The sequence below is a fragment of the Thunnus thynnus genome, chromosome 24 (genome assembly GCF_963924715.1).
Source record: "Thunnus thynnus chromosome 24, fThuThy2.1, whole genome shotgun sequence".
NCBI classification, from domain to species: Eukaryota; Metazoa; Chordata; class Actinopteri; order Scombriformes; family Scombridae; genus Thunnus; species Thunnus thynnus.
This window is the reverse complement of record NC_089540.1, coordinates 14,879,642-14,901,632: the sequence shown is the minus strand read 5'-3', so window position 1 is coordinate 14,901,632 and position 21,991 is coordinate 14,879,642. Positions and strand designations below refer to the sequence as shown.

The window sequence follows — 21,991 nt, the reverse complement described above, 5'->3', positions numbered from 1 at the left end:
CAACCTTTACACATGTAGTGAAACGTGTAGAAAATGTGCCTTTTTTGGCCATGAAGCCAAATTTACTATGGATTCTTTGTAGTTTTGGATTTAGCTTTGTTAAACCATCCACATACTAAACTCTCCACATAAGGAAGATAATAATGATGATGATTCACAGTGATTGTCAAGTGGAATCGGGTGCCAGCAATTAAAACTAAAAAGTGCACATAAAGCAGATTTCAAAGGAAAAGGTGCAGCAGTTCATAGAAACAATACACCAAGATCCACAAAGTGTGTGACTGTGGGGACCTCTGGTGGGCAGATAAAGAATAGTAAGGCCTGAGAGGTCACAGAAAGCAAAGACAGACACTTTATAAGGAGAAACAAAATACAAGTGCTGACATCATCATCATCAGCAGCAGCAGCAGCAGCAGCAGCAGCAGCTTGTGTCAACATCTAAAAACCTGAGACATTTTACATTATAGGAATAAAATTGTTCTCTTCCAGAGACTCAACGCATCCTGCTGAGTCCATTTTTTACAATTTCCGATTTCATTTAGCAGACGCTTTAATCCAAAGCGACGTACATCTGAGAGCTGATACAACACAAACAAGGATCTAGTCAGGAGAGAACAACATCAGTTAAGTACCATGAAACCAAGTTTGAGTCCAATAAGTTGTAGATGCCAACAGGCAGTGCACAGAAGCAATACATAGAGTGCATAGAAGCAGATTTGTTTTGTTTTTGTTTAATTGTTTTGTTTTCTCTCTTCCTTCAGTCCATCAAGTGCAGAGGTGTTTGTGAAAGAGCTGAGTCTTCAGTCTTTTCTTAAAGATTGAGAAGACTCTGCAGATTGAACAGAGTTTGGTATCTTGTTCCACCACCGAGGAACTACAGAAGAGAAGAGTCTAGTAGCGACTTAGAGCCCTGTTGTGGTACCAGGCGCCTTTCATTGGCAGAGCGTAGTGAGCAGGAGGGAGTGTAGACCTGAATGAGAGAGTTCAGGTAGGTGGGAGCCGTTTAAGTTGCTGTTTTATAAGCGAGTGTCAGGGTTTTAAATTTGATGCTGGCAGCAACTGGGAGCCAGTGGAGGGACATGAACAGCAGGGTGACGTGTGCTGTTTTGGGCTGGTTGAAGACCAGACATGCCGCCACGTTCTGGATCATCTGCAGAAGTTTTTACCTCCACAATCAATAACTTGTTTCTTCTCTTTGACATGTTAGCAGTTTAAAATGTTCCTCAGACCTCAGAACTTCCTGTAGAAGCCGGTAATCATCTGACCCTCATGAGCTGGATATGTACTGTATTTAATTTGGCTCTGGTGAAGGTTAGATGATTCTCGTAACTCTAGGCTGTCGTGAGGACTTCACTTGGAAGTATGAAAAATACAGTAAGCATAAAAAAAAAAAAAAAAAAGGATTGATCAAAGAATAAATTGTATCCAATAAAATGTTTAGGCCGCAACAGGCTGCTGTTTAGGCAGCCAATGACATGGGTTTCCATTTGAAAACTATTTTGCTGCTTTAACACATCCTATATAGTCGAGTGTATTTCTCTACAATAAAAAATTACATCTTCACAGTGACACTGAGTCTTAATTTGTGCCACCAAATGCTCATGTTGGTATTGATATTATGAGTTCAAAAGGCAACACAAAATAACTAAAGTTTCTTCTTTTCTTTTTTAGACGTAAATCTAAGTCACTCAAAAATGAAATGATAAAAAGCAAAAGTGCATATTGATTAAATAATAGCTCATGAGAGACAATGAGAGATTCAAATGTAAAATCAAGAGATTTGGGTGAACAAAAACACAATAACTGCCAACTTGATAAATTAATTTAGAGATGAACAACCACAAACCTCCACCTGGCTGCAGGTATTTCACACAGTCCTGCTCACAGCTGTCAGCATTTAACACTGTTTGTAGTCACATCTGTTGGGAAGGATCAGCCCAAAGCAGTTACATTCAGTGATGAAACTCTGAACTTCTGTCCTGACAGACAACAAATCTGTTGTTTGGTATAATTCTGCAGGGTTTTTTTTTTTGTAAAAACAAACCCAAAGTACTTCAGCTTTGGGCCTCATCTTCTGGATCTGCTGTCTGTTCATCCATCAGCAGCGGGTTTCAGCGTTATCAGGAATCATTGGTGACTTCTCTGTAAAATGATAAAAGAACTATCAGAATTACAATACATCTAACACATGCAGGTCACACAGAGTTTTAGTTTATTGCTGTTGCCGCTGTAACATTTGGCATCATTCTGACTGGGTACAATAATATTTCTCTCACCAGTTTCATTGCTGGGATCTTGGGTCCCAACAGATGTCGGATCCTGGGTGGATGTTTCTTGGACAGGTGGAAGCATTTCTGACATCTCTGTGAAATAAATAAAGAATTGTCACAACCATGATGCATCTATCACACAGTGAAACCATATTATAAGTTTTTTAACTGCTGCTATTCAAACAAATGTTGGTCAGATATGTCTTTGTCAGTATTTAGTTGAAAATAAATCTATTTGTCAGAATATATTTTTTAAATTTTCTGTTAAAACTAACAGCAGTATGATTGAAGACTGTTTAAAACTTCATTTGTCTGTTAGGAAAACATCACATTACTAAATTAACAACATGTAACAATGTGTCCAATTTTACACTTTTTTATTTAAATGATGTGGAAAACTTTTATGCATCCCTTAGTGATCTCCAAAATTGAAAAAGCACAAATAACACACACATGCGTGTGTATTACAACAAAAAAATCTAAAAGCTTTAATCCAGTTTTTTGTTGTCTTGTTGTCTGTCCCTCTTGTCTTGTCCTGTATCATGTGTCTTTGTGTTAATCACTCATTTTGCACTATCAATTTTTTAAAAAGCATAAAAAACGGCTACTTTTCTGGAATTTTTTTTAATGTTTTGTCAAATTTTCTTTATTTTATTTTATTATTAGTTACATGATCTATCTTGTTATATTGTTACTGACTTATAATTTGAATGTGGAACTGCTATGTATGTGTAAAAATGTGTCTGTCATTCCCTTGCTCTGCTTTATAAATAAAATATTAATCTGTCACAGTGCAAGTTCTAGTTCACTGCTATTATAATCGCATATAGTAAAACTGCATGTGGACACACCTACGTACATACTGTAGGTTAAAGCTGTTAAAAAAGCATCTCCAAAAAATTAGACAGACATTTGTAAATAATGTTCACTTTAAATGAAGTGGTTCATATAATTTGGTTAAACCAAAGATTCATTTTCATTGTGATCTGAGTGTAGTTGTTACATCTTCACATCTGGTTGTTACATCTTCTTTAAAGCTACAAATGAACAAATTCAGCAATTTATTTAAGAAAGTACATTGAATGCATTTGAAACACTGGTTTTTGTTTGTAAAAGTTTAGATATTAATTACTTTTAAGTGCTGGATGCATGAAAACAGAACATTATTTAAAATATTGTCATGTTAAATACTCTAAAATTATTAAAGACAAATAGGTAACCAAAGTTGATTGATTATTGATTAGTGTCAGTGGGGAGATGACAGAAAATGAGGGACGGGGGGAGAGAGAGATGGAGAAAAACAATCAATAAAGGTCCTTAATCAAACATGAATCAGGGACGTTGTGGTTCATGGTCGATGCTTCACTTCTTAAATCCAATTTTTGCCACTCCTATAACTGAATAGTATCATGTATGTTTAATATAATGTATGTTGTTATTATTTTCTCTTTCTGTAATTGTCTTCTTTATTTTTTTGTGATTTTATACTGAAAAAATAAACTAATTATTGACATGTTTCCATTAAATATATTGAGGCATGAAAATGGCCTGATATTAAATCCAGACTGAAACCTATTATTTTACTACAATTTAATTGTGTAATTGCTACTTTGTTCAGATTTTTCTTCCTGATTTACAGCTTTCTGTACAAAAGCCATAAAAACGTATTATTGTTTGTTTTGTTGAACATGCACTTTTTTGTTTGTAAGATGTATTGAGTCACTAAGTGATTTTACAATCAACAGGAAACATGAAAGGTAGTGATGTTGCAGTTATTTGTTATGAGCTTTAACCACTAAGACAACAAGTCGACCCTGAAACATCCTTTTATGCAGATTCATCAAACATCTGGAGAGAATCTCTTGGTGTTGGTTGTGGTTGTGGATGTTTGCATGAGGATAGAAACTTCCTGTCTCTTAGCATGAAAATACATCATCAGGACTAATATTGTTGGTAGAATCACACTCTTGAAAGAACTTGAATATGTATGATGCACAACTAGATTAACATTATCAGTCAAATTTACAGAAATATTAATATACCACACCTAAAGAAATATAAAGAATATAAATTCAAGTCAAAGATTTGTTTTATATCAAACCACCAAAATACAGTATATTTAATGCAACAAAATAAATACAATATTTTGTGACTTCTTACGTGCTCTCCTTTTGCGTCTGAAATAGAAGATGATGCCTTTGTATATTAAATAGATGATGAAGATGATGAACCCAACCAGAATCACTCCAACTACTGCTGTTAAGATGAGCATCCTTGCCAGATCCTCTACAAAAAATGAAAGAATAAATAATTAAAATAACAAATAGTTTACAAGGACACTGTATTGTATTCCAATGTCGTTAGCTGATCCCATCTTTGATAATGCACTCTGAGGTGACCCAATACAGAAAAATAATAAACTCAAAGCTCATCATTTAGTCATTCAATGCTGTTAGAACATGTTTTGTAACTCCTATGACGACATTAAGTACATTGTCATGTTTAGTAAAAACAGTAAGATGCATTAATAGTGCATAATAGTAGTGATGTTGCAGTTATTTGTTATGAGCTTTAACCACTAAGACAACAAGTCGACCCTGAAACATCCTTTTATGCAGATTGATGAAACATCTGGAGAGAATCTCTTGGTGTTGGTTGTGGTTGTGGATATTTGCATGAGGATAGAAACTTCCTGTCTCTTAGCATGAAAATACATCATCAGGACTAATATTGTTGGTAGAATCACACTCTTGAAAGAACTTGAATATGTATGATGCACAACTAGATTAACATTATCAGTCAAATTTACATAAATATTAATATACCACACCTAAAGAAATATAAAGAATGTAAATTCAAGTCAAAGATTTCATTTATATCAGACCAAAATAAATAAATATGATATTTTGTGACTTCTTACTGTTTCCGCCTTTGTATATTAAATAGATGATGGTGATGATGCACCCAGCCGGAATAACTACTGCTATAAAGATGAATATCCACATCAGAACCCCTACAAAAATATGAATAAATAAATTATTAAAACAGCAAATGGTTTACAAGGACACTGTATTGTATTCTAATGTCGTTAGCTGATCCCATCTTTGATAATGCACTCTGAGGTGACCCAATACAGAAAAATAATAAACTCAAAGCTCGTCATTTAGTCATTTAATGCTGTTAGAACATGTTTTGTAACTCCTATGAGGACATTGAGTACACTGTCATGTTTAGTACAAACAGTAAGATGCATTAATAGTGCATAATAGTAGTGATGTTGCAGTTATTTGTTGTGAGCTTTAACCACTAAGACAACAAGTCGACCCTGAAACATCCTTTTATGCAGATTCATGAAACATCTGGAGAGAATCTCTTGGTATTGGTTGTGGTTGTGGATGTTTGCATGAGGATAGAAACTTCCTGTCTCTTAGCATGAAAATACATCATCAGGACTAATATTGTTGGTAGAATCACACTCTTGAAAGAACTTGAATATGTATGATGCACAACTAGATTAACATTATCAGTCAAATTTACAGAAATATTAATATACCACACCTAAAGAAATATAAAGAATGTAAATTCAAGTCAAAGATTTGATTTAAATCAGACCAAAATAGATAAATAATATATTTTGTGACTTCTTACCTTTTCTGCCTTTATATATTAAATAAATGATGATGATGATGCACCCAACCAGAATCACTCCAAATACTGCTATTAAGATGATCATCCAGGTCAGATCCTCTACAAAAAATGAATGAATAAATAATTAAAACAACAAATGGTTTACAAGGACACTGTATTGTATTCCAATGTCGTTAGCTGATCCCATCTTTGATAATGCACTCTGAGGTGACCCAATACAGAAAAATAATAAACTCAAAGCTCGACATTGAGTTGTTTAATGCTGTTAGACCATGTTTTGTAACTCCTATGAGGACATTGAATATACTGTAGGGCTGCGCAATTATGGCAAAAATCATAATCACGATTATTTAACACAATTACTCCTTGACTCTCATTTTTACTGAGTGCCGATGCCGATATATGCACATATTTTTTTCCACCTGGCTGAGGAGACTATTATACATGCAATCATAGATTGCACTAATGATCAAGAAAGACAATATATGAAGGAAGAGCTTAGGAAGACTGGAGTTCAAGAGCTCAGCGTTAAAACTTTAATGAACCAGCCAAGTGGGTGGAGCAGTAGCTTTCTTCGAGTTTATTAGACAGACAGGATTAATGTAGGATTTAATCTTTGGTCCACAGTCTGAAGCAGAGGGTGGCGGTAATGACCCTAATAGCTGGTTGCCAACCGCTGTTATAAACCAAAAAGAAGAAGAAAAAGTTTTTTCAAATAGAGTGGTACATCCTGTCAGCCGAGGGGTTTCCTATCTGTGCAGCCAAACACAGAAGCACTTCCACAGACTGTTTCACCCTGATGGTGCCAGTGTTTCCTCCACAGGCTCCACTTCACTCAGCTGCCCGTCAGACCCGCTGCTTCTTCCTGCTTTAACCTGAGTAACAAACCGGGGCTCGGTGCTTCGGTTGGATCCAAATGGAGAGCCGGGGCTAGCTGGGAGGCTAGCGGAGTGTTAGCTGAAGCATGACCGGAGGGACGCACAGCCAGTTAGCCTCCGCTAGCCTCCCAGCTAACGTTAGCCCTGGCTCTCCGCGTGGATCCAACCGGAGCACCGAGCCCCGGTTTGTTATTCGGGTTAAAGTGGGAAGAAGCAGCGGGTCTGTCGGGCAGATGAGTGAAGTGGAGCCTGCGGAGGAAACACCGGTTAGCCCCGGTTTCACTACAGGCAGATTCACTCGCTACAGTGGGCGAGGAAATAAAACCAATGAATCAGTAAGTACAAACATTGGTAATTTCTTCCCGTGGAGCCCACATGCAGACTATTTTGGTTCAGTAAATTTCAGCTGTTAATTAACCTGATGAAGCAGGTTATACGGCCATCGGAGGCATTTAGGGAGGAGCAAAAGCGCACCTCTGTAAAGGAAAGAGGTTTGCTAGATTTGCAACACAAGACAAAACAAGAGCGTCATTATGAGATGACATTAATAAACAATAATCATTTTATCTCGATTATCTTGTTTTCATAGTTGTTGGAAACCAAAATCATTATTGAAAAAAAATTTGATTTGTCGCACAGCCCTAGTACACTGACATGTTCAGTAAAAACAGTAAGATGCATTAATAGTGCATAATAGTAGTGATGTTGCAGTTATTTGTTATGACGTTTAACCACTAAGACACCAAGTCGACCTTGAAACATCCTTTCATGCAGATTGATGAAACATCTGGAGAGAATCTCTTGGTGTTGGTTGTGGTTGTGGATGTTTGCATGAGGATAGAAACTTCCTGTCTCTTAGCATGAAAATACATCATCAGGACTAATATTGTTGGTAGAATCACACTCTTGAAAGAACTTGAATATGTATGATGCACAACTAGATTGACATTATCAGTCACATTTACATAAATATTAATATACCACACCTAAAGAAATATAAAGAACGTAAATTCAAGTCAAAGATTTGATTTATATCAGACCAAAATAAATAAATAAAATATTTTGTGACTTCTTACCTTTTCTGCCTTTGTATTCTAAATAGATGATGATGATGACGACACACACAACCTGAATAAATAATGATACTGCTATGAAGATGAACATCCATGTCAGAACTCCTACAGAAAAAGAAAGAATAAATAATCAAAACAACAAATGGTTTACAAGGACACTGTATTGTATTCTAATGCCGTTAGCTGATCCCATCTTTGATAATGCACTCTGAGGTGACCCAATACAGAAAAATAATAAACTCAAAGCTCGTCATTTAGTCATTTAATGTTGTTAGAACATGTTTTGTAACCCCTATGAGGACATTGAGTACATTGTCATGTTTAGTAAAAACAGTAAGATGCATTAATAGTGCATAATAGTAGTGATGTTGCAGTTATTTGTTATGAGCTTTAACCACTAAGACAACAAGTCCACCCTGAAACATCCTTTTATGCAGATTCATCAAACATCTGGAGAGAATCTCTTGGTATTGGTTGTGGTTGTGGATGTTTGCATGAGGATAGAAACTTCCTGTCTCTTAGCATGAAAATACATCATCAGGACTAATATTGTTGGTAGAATCACACTCTTGAAAGAACTTGAATATGTATGATGCACAACTAGATTAACATTATCAGTCACATTTACAGAAATATTAATATACCACACCTAAAGAAATATAAAGAATGTGAATTCAAGTCAAAGATTTGATTTATATCAAACCACAAAAATACAGTTTTTTTAGTGCATCAAAATAAATACAATATTTTGTGACTTCTTACCATTTATCCATTTGCAACTGAAATTGATGATGCCTTTGTGTCTGAAAGTGATGATGATGATGCAGACAACCAGTAATAATATTGCCATGAAGATGAGCTGATTCCCTACAGAAAAAATGAATGAATAAATAATTAAAACAACAAATGGTTTACAAGGACACTGTATTGTACTCTAATGTTGTTAGCTGATCCCATCTTTGATAATGCACTCTGAGGTGACCCAATACAGAAAAATAATAAACTCAAAGCTCGTCATTTAGTCATTTAATGCTGTTAGAACATGTTTTGTAACTCCTATGAGGACATTGAGTACATTGTCATGTTCAGTAAAAACAGTAAGATGCAGTAATATATTAAATGTGTTACAGCAGATATTTGTTGGTGTGATAACTCACTTATAAAGGGGTTGAAGACTTTTTCACTGCTGTTGATGCTGACTGGGTTTTCAAACACACAGCTGAACCAGTTGGACCACAGCTCCTTTTCCACCTAGAAATTAAGAGAAAGACAATATTAGCTGAAATCTCGTAAACCAAACACACAGATCTTTTGAGGAGCTCACTTTGTCTTTTTACAGTATGTCCAGATTACCAACAATAACATCAGGGACAACACAGTCATGTGGCTACTTAGTCATCAGCTTTTCACTATATATGCTGTAATCCACTATTTAGCACATCTGCAAGACTGAATTATCCAGTATAAATTATAGTATACTAGTATGCTTTGGTAGAATACTAAAACCTTATTTGGGCAATCTCTATCATCTTTTTACTCAATTTTCTCAATTTTCTCTGTATCACAAACAGCTATAAAGTAATGAACAGAGAAACCTGTCAAGTTTTCTAATATCACATTTTTATCGCCTGCAAGACTGTATGGGAAACAAAAGAGATACAAAAACACTGTAATCGCCACATCTGGTGTATAGAGGACCAAAAGTGTCACATAAAAAGTAATAAATCATTTCATTTATTAATATCTAATTGTACAATAAATACAGGAATTAATAAATACATTTACAAATTAATCAATGTGATGCTTTATTACTATTTGCCATGACACTTGTGGAGATATTCAGAGTTTTAAAAATGTCTGAACACCGAGGGTTTAAACTTAACAAACTTAACAAACGTAACAAAATATCTTTGAATGTTTGTGAAGTTCATACAAAATATTAGATTATCTCAACAGTTGCCTGTTAATTGGATAAAAATAAAAATGTCCAACCTTGTATCCAAATGCAGCTCTTGTTGTCACTTTTTTATGACTTTACAGAGACAAGTCTGGCCCTTTCCATGATCTGAAATCTTTATTTTCTGCAGGTTTGTTCATGTTGCTGTCATTTTATTTAATTATATATTGTTCATTTACCAGAGACAATGCACAACACATTTAACATACCAGATATGGTTAAAGCTAATTTCAGAAATATTCTAAACTGTCTGAATATCCTAAACTGCACAGCCTGGATTCTGTCTCAGCTGGTCACCAACTGATGCCTGAATATGTGAATCAATTTAAAAACTAGATTCTGGTTTATTCTCTCAACATGATTTATCTGTTACTGATGAGACACACAAACATCATTATCCTGTGCATACCATTGTTATTTTGTGCTCCTTGGTTGAAGACCACGTCATGTCACCTGATGTCCACCAGTAGGTGACTGGTTCAGCGCCCGTGGTGTCGCCATTACAGGTGAAGACACAGTAGGTCACAGAGCACCATTCAGAGAGGGTGGGTTTAGAGACAGGAGCTGATAGAAAATGAAACAAAAAGACATTTCCTTTGAATTTAGGGCCGTTTTGATAAACTAAGACAAAATTCACACACAATTCCTCCACTTACAGATAACCAGGAGTTCAGTCTTGCTGGTGAGTTTGTTGTTGATGTCTACTGTGTAGTTGCCGCTGTCGTCTGAAGTCAATCCTGTGATTGTCAGCGCTCCAGTTAAAGTGTTCAGCCTACCATGATCTGCAAAAATGCACAGGTTTAGCTTCTAAACAGGGATTTTTAGTCGTCTTACAGTATGTTGTCAGCTAGAGCCACTTATTTCCAGTGTTGGTCACTTAAGAGTGGGCAGCTGGAGAAATATTAACACTAAAAATGTTTGTAGAACAGCTGATTTTCATACATAAAAAGTCTGGTTTTGATTTCCAATAGAAAAAGCAAGTGAATCCATTTTTTATCTCTTTATATAAAGCAAGGAATCTCTGTCTGTCTGCATGTATATATGTATGTATGTGGGTCTGTCCTTCATGTATCTCGAGAACTGTTCGATCTACTTCACACCTGGCGGGTGGGTGGACTGCTGGGGAAAGGGGGAAGTGCAATGGCGAAGTTGTTTTGATGAGCATTTCTTGAGAAATATATAAAAATACCTCAGAAATAATGCTGATAATGTCAATTTGCGTCTTCTAATGCCCATGGAGTCAACGAGCGGAAATGCAGGTAGTGCCACTCCATTGCAACCCACATTGTGGTCGGAGGTCGGATTACATCTGTAGTGATAATGACTTGAAAACATTTAAGAGACTTACGGCCCTATTTTATCAATCTAAGCGCAAGTGCATTTAAGGTGTGTTCAAATCCACTTTTGCTAGTTTAACGGGAGAAAAAATGGTGGCAGCGCCAGGCGCATGGTTCAAAAGGTTTGTACACAATGAGCACACTGGCCCCTGCTGCTCCTGGACCCTCCCATGGCCAGCATCAGACCATCAGTTTAAATATCAAAAGCAAAGTTTGTTTTTTGAAAAGATGTATTATTTTAATTACTTTGGTTTCTTTAAAATCGTTTTGTTAACTCATTGAGTAACAGGTAAAATCAGCAGGGTTTTAATTGCTGAAAGTATGGAGACCTGATCATTGTAATCTCAAATCTGTCAAAGAATATTTGTTAAATATTGTTCAGAAATTAAATCATTAATTTTAATCATGTAAAAAATCATCATACACAGTCGTCACCCCTCAACCTGACGGGACTGTTTAAATACCTATTGCCACGATTTAGTCAAACAAATGGACAATTTCATCCGTCATTACTTTGATTGGCTAACTCTGATAAATATTATGCCTAACCATTATGACATGTATTTTTTAAAAATATGTTGATGTGCACAATAATAATTTTTCACATTGTAATCCTTTTATTTGTATTTTTTTGCATGTTTGTGCACTACTGCGCATCCGTGTGTGTGTAACAAGCAGAGTGTACATTGTGCAGCTGCCTGTAGGCGCATATTATTATCTTGATAACGCTTAAAATAACAGTGAAACACTGCACCATTGACTTCAGACCAGATTTTTGTTGGTCAATCGCGCAATTGCTCTCTGCTGCCGCAAGATAGCAATGCGCCCAACCACACCTTATTTTAAGACCAACATGCCCATGGGCGCTCAGATGGACACAAGAGCATTTGCTATTTAAACAACATGGGCACTGGATGGGAAAATGACAACTGCGTTGGTCTACTAGGAAATACATGAGCATTGCGCTTGGTGCCGCTTTGCACTGGATGTAAGATAGGGCCCTTAAGCTCTACTATTAAACTGTGTAACATCACTGTGAACAGAGCTTGGCATGTAAGTTTAATACTGAATGCTGGATGTCTCAGGCAAGTTCAGAAATATATAAAAAACACCTAATTTGCTTCTTCTGCCAGTGGAGTCAACGAACATAAATACGGACAGCGCCACTCTGCCTTTGCAACCCACATTGTGGTCGGAGGTGGGATTACATCCATAGTGTTAATGACTTTCAGACGTTCAGAAATATATAAAAATACCTCATAAACAATATTGCTTCTGCTTCTTCTTCTGCACATGGATTCAATGAGCAGAAATACAGTCAGCGCCACTCTGCCTTTGCAACCCACATTGTGGTCAGAGGTGGGATTACATCAGTAGTGATAAGAACAACCAGAGAATGAATTGAAAAAGTTTAGTTTGTTAAGTTCTATTCCTGTTCCTCACACGCGGGAACTTTGTATGTATGTTCAAGATAAAGTGCAGGATGTCTCAGGCACGTTTTGAACAGGCACTGCACCAGTAATCCTAATGCTATTCATTTACCCATTTATTATTATGTAATTAAGCTATTTTATTGGGTTTCACAGAGATAATGAATGAATAAATCTATAGATTGCAACATATTCAGATATTTGAGGATTATCTGCACAATTTAAGGGCTTTTATTTATTTTTATTTTTTTTACCAAAACACATGAAAGTGATATCTTATTTATCAGTATACCTTTAATGGGCCTTAATATTTTAATTTAAAGGTGAAAATTGAAGGATTACATTACAGTAATTGTATTTGTCAAACTTGATGTTTTATACTTCTTAAAAAAACTCAATCCATGCAGAAAATACATCAAAATACAGTATTATAATACAATTCATTAATTTAGCCAAAATCTGGGATAAATCTATTAAATACTGTAAAAGAATTCCTTAAAGTATAATGAATTTACAACTGAAAATATTTAGACCCCTACTTCAAACCAAAGTCTTAACCTAAACATATCACAAACTTCAAACTAATGTATAAAATCAGTGATCTCTGGCTACCAAACAGTTTGATTTAGATTAAAGTGGTACCTTTGAATTGTCGGTAGGAGTAAGTCTCGTCTCCATACCACTCCATGGCAATATCAGGTCCATGTTTCCACACTATGCTGTTGATAGGATTCACTACAGAGTCTGATGTGAGAACTGCTTTGTCACCTATTTTCCCGTAGAGTGGTCCTTCTGCAAAATAAAATAAATTAAATGCAAGTGAATGCAGATTTCTCTGTTTAATTACTGAAATGTATTTTTTCTTTAATCAAGTACACAGTGTGAAATCCACAGTAATTTACTGTGTTTCTGCACAGTAAATTACTGTGAATATTCTTACAGTACAGTACTGTGTCTTAGGCCTAAAAACACAATAATCATAATGATACTGTAGGAATCACAGTAGTGAACACACTACTGTAGAAAATGACAGTAACCATTATGTTACTGTAGAAAATCACAGTAACTATTTTAGTACTGTAGAAAATGATAGTAACCATTATGTTACTGTAGAAAATCACAGTAACCATATGTTGCTGTAAAAAAAATCACAGTAACTATTTTGGTACTGTAGAAAATCACAGTAACCATTATGGTACTGTAGAAAATCACAATAATATTGATACTACTGCAGACACAATTATGTTACTCTATTTAAGGTAGGAACTTACCCTTTTGTAAAGAAAATCACTAATTTGAAGATTATTTTGTTATACCTTCAAATTCATGGTGCAGATTAAGTAATTTCAACTTTAGTTTGAAATAATTATTCTTTTCATATGAATTCAAATACTTCAAGATGACCTTGTTTGTTCATGCTTCTGCAGGCTGTTAATTTCAGGTTTTAAATTTCCCAGCGTTTATCAGGTCATAACCTTTTATACAGTCTATGTCATGACAGGCGGTCAGTGAAGTCGTGAACTGATTGGTTGAGCCAAAGAAAAACATCACATGATCTCAAATTTGAACAGTGTCACTGAGTCAGTCTGGGCGCCAAAGTAATTTACTTCACTGCAGCCAGTTTGGGATTTCACAGCTCTTTGGTTCACTACAATATCTTTTTTTTTACTTTAAAGGATTTTCTTTTTAAGAGTACTCATGTTCTTGTCTGTTTTTGCTCGGTGTAAAGTTGTCAGACGATAACATAGATCAACTGTCTGACATCCTACAGCTTGCTAACTTCACCAGCTAACATTTAACTGCAGAGTCCTCTGAAATAAAGGTCGCAACAAACTCGGAACATTCAGAAATGAGCACTGAAAGATACGGGAGACCACAAAGACGTCTGTTCAACAGATATTTTTTGCAGTGTGGACAGTGCACTTCTTGCAGTGTGGTGAAGAGTAACGTTAACATTAGCCGTCCAGAGCAGTTGAAGGCCTTGAAGAACTGTGTTGAAGGCTTTCTTCATGTAACTCTTTGGATACTCAAAATTTCCACATATCCAAGTGCAAATTGTCCTACAAAATTCATTTAGTCAAAAGTAAGTGAACAAATCAACAGTACAGAAATAGAACAAATGACTCAGTGAGTGATATGACTGAGTGAATGAGTTTTGACTCATTCACTCAGTGCTTCCCTACTCAAACAACATATACAGGTCATCTAACTCTCCATGGATGGTGGCAGAGGACAGTCTGGATGTTTCTTGCAGTTTGGTGAGGGTGGCCAAGATCTCAGTGTTGTGTTCAACAATGAAGATGGCTTTTAACACCTGTATTTTTTCCTCTAGGAGTGCTCTTGGGTCCCGTACAACCTTGGAAGACAGTGGTAAGGTGTGTATAAAGTCATATAAAATGTCAAGGTTCTCCTTCAGGTATCAATCCAGGAACCCCATCTAGTCAGGACAGCAAACACTGGCATGACAGGAGCCAAGCCTAGAGCCTGCATGTAGGTCCGCAGCTCCAGGCGACGCTGGGGGGCCTTACAAAACACCCTCTTCACAAGGCTACACACCTGATTAAGGTCCTCAAAGGTGTCAGGAAAACCTCTAGCACCAAGTTGAGCACATGTGCCAGGCATGTGATCTGTTTGGCGTTGGGAAAGAGGCCTTGAAGAACTGTGTTGAAGGCTTTCTTCATGTAACTCTTTGGATACTCAAAATTTCCACATATCCAAGTGCAAATTGTCCTACAAAATTCATTTAGTCAAAAGTAAGTGAACAAATCAACAGTACAGAAATAGAACAAATGACTCAGTGAGTGATATGACTGAGTGAATGAGTTTTGACTTGTGGTGGGGATTAGTCTTGGGGTCTACAGTTGAACTTGGCAATCAGCATCATCTTAATGTTGCTTTCAGTCAGGCTCCTTCTGTGCTGTGTCAGCAGCATCGTGTAGTGGGAGAAAAGTCTCTCTACATCCACTGAGGTAGTAGGGAGGTAGAGGTACAAAGCTGCTATCAAGGCTAGAGTGGGCATCCTGTCCTCCCTGGAGGCCCACCACTGCACAGGACTGACCTCCACAGTGTCACTCTTGTCTATGTGCTAATATGTCAGCTTTGCAGAACATTCAGCCATGGTCTGCTGGAAGAGCTGAGAGCAGGCAACCCTCTCCCCCTCATCCAGTACCTTCAGCTGCTCTCTAGTCTCAGGACGCCAGTCTTCAGCACCTGCAGTGCTTCCCTACTCAAACAACATATACAGGTCATCTAACTCTCCATGGATGGTGGCAGAGGACAGTCTGGATGTTTCTTGCAGTTTGGTGAGGGTGGCCAAGATCTCAGTGTTGTGTTCAACAATGATGATGGCTTTTAACACCTGTATTTTTTCCTCTAGGAGTGCTCTTGGGTCCCGTACAACCTTGGAAGACAATGGTAAGGTGTGTATAAAGTCATATAAAATGTCAAGGTTCTCCTTCAGGTATCAATCCAGGAACCCCATCTAGTCAGGACAGCAAACACTGGCATGACAGGAGCCAAGCCTAGAGCCTGCATGTAGGTCCGCAGCTCCAGGCGATGCTGGGGGGCCTTACAAAACACCCTCTTCACAAGGCTACACACCCGATTAAGGTCCTCAAAGGTGTCAGGAAAACCTCTAGCACCAAGTTGAGCACATGTGCCAGGCATGTGATCTGTTTGGCGTTGGGAAAGAGGCCTTGAAGAACTGTGTTGAAGGCTTTCTTCATGTAGCTTGCTGAATCTGTGACAAAAGCCCAGACATCACTGAAGTTGATGTTGTAAGTGTTAAGGCAAGTGATGACTGCCTGAGACACAGTGGTGAAGTTAACTCTCTCAAGGAAAACAAGATCTGCAGCTAGAGGAGGTCTGCCCACTAACTGTAGAAGAATGGCAAGGACACAGCGACCACAGGCATCTGTTGTCTCATCCAGTATAACATAAACAGCTTTTCCCTTCACTGCACGCTGGATGTCCTCCACATACTGAGGGAACAGCTCTGGCAGGTAGTCAGATTGGAGGTGAGATGGAGCTGGAACAGATCCTCCTTGCTTGCAGTATTTCTGCAAAAAAGGAGCCAGCTTGTGAGATTTCTCCAGCGGAATATCTGCCTCAAGAAGAGCCTTGATGAAGTCCAGAACAAACTCCTTCCCCTCAGCTGTAGATGGGGTTTTTAGAGAGGCACGAAGCCAAAGTTTGATTCCTAGATTGTACTGAAAGTAAAGAAAAAATGCAGATATTCACTATACATTGAAAATACATTTTACATTCTATACATAACATGTATTGAAAAACATTTATTTTGCTATTTTCTATTTTTTACAATAATCTAATCTACACAGTTTAATAACGTTTCCCACAAATGGCAGTAAAAACACACAGGCTGTGTCTGGAATTGCATACTAACATACTATTGGATTTTGTGTATGCGAGAAATTCCTGGATGTGTACTAGATCAGAATGATTCGAAATGCATTCTGGGATACTTGGCTGTCTTGCTTGAGTATACTTCAGTGTGAACAGTCTGCTGGTAATGGCATACTTAATCGATCATTAAGTAGGCAGTATGCAGTACATACTGATTGAGTATTTGGTAGGCAGTACATCAGTATGTGATTTCAAACAGCTATAGCCTACATGGAACAATTCAATGAGGTTGACAGGCCCATGTTTGTATCGAATGTATCCATACTGTTGTCCTAACACACGCACACACACACACGCACAAACACACACGCGCGCGCAGAGCCAAAGAGCGAATCAGAATTCTGCTTTCAAAGAAGTCTAATCTGATTTCTTCTCCCTTTCCTGCCATCACTATCACAACCAGTGCTGTTGCCGGGGGAAATGGACACTAGACACGAAATGGAGCAGTGATGGAAGAAGTATTCCGATCTTTTACTTAAGTAAAAGTACCAATACAGCGGATTCCATTTCCACCCAATAACTGCTGAGTCATTGGCTGCTGTGGTAACAGGGGGAGGACATGAAATTGACAAAGCTGACTGTGATTGGCCAGTTACCTAGGCTGTTACCGGGTGGAAACAGACTCCTCTAATAGCGATTGGCTAGTGAGACGCCTTATGTTCTGGACACGTGCGTGTGTGTGAGCACGCGCACGTACCCACACACACACAAATACAGGGATAGCGAGACAAAGAAACTTGTCCATTACCTTTTCTGGTAGTTATTGTGAAGGCATTCTAATATCTTTCCAAAAAGGCCACAAAACCTTATCCACACACACACACCCAAAAAGGCAGTGATTTATAAAGTTTTCCAAAACCAGGACCTAAATGCTAGCCTGATTTCAGCTAGGTAGCTAGAGAAACTTCCTAGCTTTTCTTCTATATGTAGAGAACTGGAAGTATCATCTTGATGAGCATATTAGCTAGCTGTTAGCTAGGGCAGCTCATAAACATCACTATTTGAATTGGTAAATTGGTAACATTTTGAATAGAATTTCAAATCTTAGCAAGCTAGTTAACTTAGGGATTATGCTTACCTATACAACTTGCTTTCCTGTTTTAATGCCTTAGGGACTTCAGATGCTCCAGCACGGTCTGCCTCCTCATGTAGTCCACTGAGTGCTGACACACTTTACAGAACAACACTCCTCCGTCCGCATAAAAGTCATTGGAGAATTCATTCACCCGATCCCTCGCAGTTATCTGTGTTGAAAAATGGCGCCTCCTCAGCAGTAAATTTAATTTTTTGACATTTTCACACCACACCACTGAATTCGATCTTACAGTCACAGTGAAATGGAATATTTGGGTGGTGCACAGTAACAAGAGGGTTTGAAATAAAATCCTTTGCATATGATTGGACTGCTAAAAAAGTAGGCAGGGCTTTCATTCCAATTAAGCTCTTTGAATTGCATTGAATTGAATTGAATTGAATTGAATTGAATTGAATTGAATTGAATTGAATTGAATTTAAAAACGGAGCCACAGAGGACTGTTGACTCCACACACACCTCCTCACCTGTTATTAAATCAGGAGGACGAGGGAGAGATGAATGAATTAGACCTCAGCCACATTGTTCTGGAAATGTAATCAAAGTTATTGCCCACTGTTATCCAAACACACATCTCCTATCTTCCTATCTCTCTTGATATTGCTCTGTTAGCTACTACAACCCACAAATGGTGAAGTGCGGTTTTATATGTTGGTGGGGCTAGCTACTTGCCCAAAGTCACATTTGATTGGATGAACTTTTTTAAACGCCTTTGAATGCAGGATGAGCAAACATTTGAGATTATTTTACAGGAAGAGAAATTACTTGGATTTTGATGTAAAAGTTCTCTGATACTGATTTTATGACATATATTTGGCATATGACAAGAGATAAAGTACAAGATAAGTAAAGACAAGTACGCATCCACAAATACCATTTTAATGACTCTATGGACACCTGAGTACCTGGTGACATCTCTCACAGTTGAATATCTATGTTTAGATTACCTAAGAGTGTTTTGTTTCAAGGAAATAATAGTGTCTAGTGTCAGTGTCTATATTATATATATCTCAAGTTCAGTGATTTGATTTTGTTTTTTGTTGTTTTTTTTAAGTTGTGGTGGGCTTATTAAATGATATCAGTATTATTTCTTCGTGAGGATTTCTTTAACTGTGGTTACAGATTTAACCAAGCTTTTTACATATTGTATTTTTATCGTTGTCATTGTAATATTTGCTAATGTTTGTAATATATACATTTGAAAACTTTGTTATAGAATGATATTTAGAGGACAGAAAGTTGCATATGGTCCCTGCTTCTTTTATGGCAAACACTGAAAAGAAAACATTTATTTACTTCATTCTTATTTACTATATTCTTATTTACTGTTGTATTTAAGTTGATGCCCATGCAGTCTGAATATTTCCTGCTGTTGCTACTTTACATTAAAAGCTTCTCACTGGCGTACCACTGTGTGGCTTTTATTATGAAGCATGTACAGGAAATGTAAAACAGACTGCAGTATTGGTCAGTAAACATTGGTCTATGCAAAATGTTTTGTGCTGTTTGGTCAGCAGATCAGTTTTATGAGGAGAATTGGTAAAAGATGAAACAGCCGAAGTGAGCTGGTAGATGTAGAACTGCATAGTGAAAATAAGTAATAAGTAAAATGTAGTAGTTGCTGTTCAACAGTTAATAAATAATTGTCATTTAAAGAGTTGGTTCTGTACTCATTTATTGAAATTTAAATGTGGTTTGAAAGTTTACAGCATTTTATGAATAACTGTAATCTAATTTACTGCAAAATGTCTGGTGCTGTAATCCATTACACAGTAGCATAAAATTACTGTATTTTATTTTACAGTTACTTACAGCTACTGTAAAAGTAGATACAGCACCATTAAATTACTGTTTCATTTTACAATTGCTACTGTAAATAAAAACACAGTACACTTACTGTAATTTATTTTACAGTAAGTTTACTGTGTTCATATTTACAGTAAATAATTGGCGGCAATTGACCAGTAACTTACTGTAAAATAAATTACAGTGATTAACTGGCAGCAATTGACAAGTAACTTGAATGAATGAAAATGAATTACAGTAAGTTACTTTTCAATTGCTGCCAGTTAATTACTGTAAAAATCACAGTACGTTTTTTACAGTGTGTGTCCTGCTCTAGTTTTAGTAAAAACTAAGTAAAAAGTGAAGAACAATCCACAGTGTGTCCACACAGTCATTTAAAAGTTGATGTGAAGCTTATATGAGGCTTCAGCAGTCTGAGTTAGTCATATCAAGTGGATATCTGACACATTTACAGTCTTTTTAGCCAAAAATTCCCTCTTTGTGTTTCCTTGGACAGTGTTTCCCTGTTGAGCTATGATGGAAGTATAGTAACAAAAAGAGGAACTTTGGCACTAAAAAGACTGTAACATTGAAAGATATCTACTTGATTTGACTCATTTGGATGCTGAAGCTTCATATTAGCTTCAGATAAACTTAAATACATTTTTGCACAGAGGGAGGACTGTGGATTTTGTCCCCATCACTTCCATGGTAAGTGCATTATGAAGGGATCTTCTAATGGTCAGGATGAACAGGAGGAATGATTACAGCAAGAAAAACATGTTTACATGTTCATTTGGGCTCCTGACTGTTGTTTTAAGACAGACTTGAAATGTGAACCCGTCCTTTTAACATATACTTACAACTACATTATAGTGTGTTAAAAACATTTATTAAATGTTTATATTTATAAATGTTCATATACATCTTATTAATGCTAAATAGGTGTTAGGAGTCTAATAGACTTAGAGTGTTACCCAAGCACCTCAGCTACTTTCCACCACTGATTCTAGTCTATTTCTAATTTTAGGGGACAAATATCCCTTTAAAACTCTTTACAAATACCTTATGACCCCTCATCACATCATTATTCCTTAAACCAGATTTATAAAACTAGTCACAGTTATGATAGACTTCAAATATACATTTTCTGGTTCTACAGTTCATGTAAATGTGTACATTGTACATTGTCATGTTTAGGAAAAACAGTAAGATGCATTAATATATTAAATGTGTTACAGCAGATATTTGTTGGTGTGATAACTCACTTTCCATGAAGGGGTTGAAGACTATTTCACTGCTGATGAAGCTGACTGGGTTTTCAAACGCACAGCTGAACCACAGCTCATCATCTTCCTAGAAATTGGGAGAAAAACAATATTAGCTGAAAGTTCATAAACCAAACATACAGATTGTTTGAGGATCTCACTTTGTCTTTTTACAGTTTGTCCAGATTATCAACAATAAGCTGGTCACCAACTGATGCCTGAATATGTGAATCAATTTAAAGACTAGATTCTGGTTTATTCTTGCAACATGATTTATCTGTTACTGATGAGACACACAGACATCATTATCCTGTGTTTACCTTTGTTATTTTGTGCTCCTTGGTTGAAGACCACGTGATATCACCTGACGTCCACCTATAGGTGACCAGTTCAGCATCTGTGGTGTCGCCATTACAGGTGAGGACACAGTAGGTCATCCCAGGTTCACACCATAAGGAGAGGGTGGGTTTAGAGACAGGAGCTGATAGAAAACAAAACAAAAATATATTTCCTTTGAATTTAGGGCCGTTTTGATAAACTAAGACAAACTTCATACACAATTCCTCCACTTACAGATAACCAGGAGTTCAGTCTTGCTGGTGACTTTGTTGTTGATCTCTACTGTGTAGTTGCCGCTGTCGTCTGGAGTCAGTCCTGTGATCGTCAACGCTCCAGTTAAAGTGTTCAGTGAACCACGATCTGCAAAAATGCACAGGTTTAGCTTCTAAACAGGGATTTTTAGTCATCTTACAGTATGTTGTCAGCTAGAGCCACTTATTTCCAGTGTTGGTCACTTAAGAGTGGGCAGCTGGAGAAATTTGCACTTTAAA

The 21,991-nt window shown here is 37.0% G+C and overlaps 1 protein-coding gene across 1 annotated transcript; it reads right to left on the bottom strand.

Moving 5' to 3' along the window:
- Positions 1-735: 735 nt before the first annotated feature.
- LOC137177282 (uncharacterized) lies at positions 736-21,636 on the bottom strand. Its single transcript, XM_067583469.1, has 13 exons — positions 21,482-21,636; positions 21,162-21,249; positions 13,236-13,385; positions 10,483-10,608; positions 10,236-10,390; positions 9,027-9,120; positions 8,632-8,736; positions 7,873-7,974; positions 5,919-6,017; positions 5,191-5,283; positions 4,431-4,556; positions 2,277-2,363; positions 736-2,142 (listed from the first exon to the last, which is right to left on the bottom strand). Exons 1-13 carry the CDS (start codon positions 21,596-21,598, stop codon positions 2,099-2,101), a joined length of 1,386 nt encoding a protein of 461 aa, XP_067439570.1. The 5' UTR covers positions 21,599-21,636; the 3' UTR covers positions 736-2,098.
- Between the last annotated feature and the right edge of the window lie 355 nt (positions 21,637-21,991).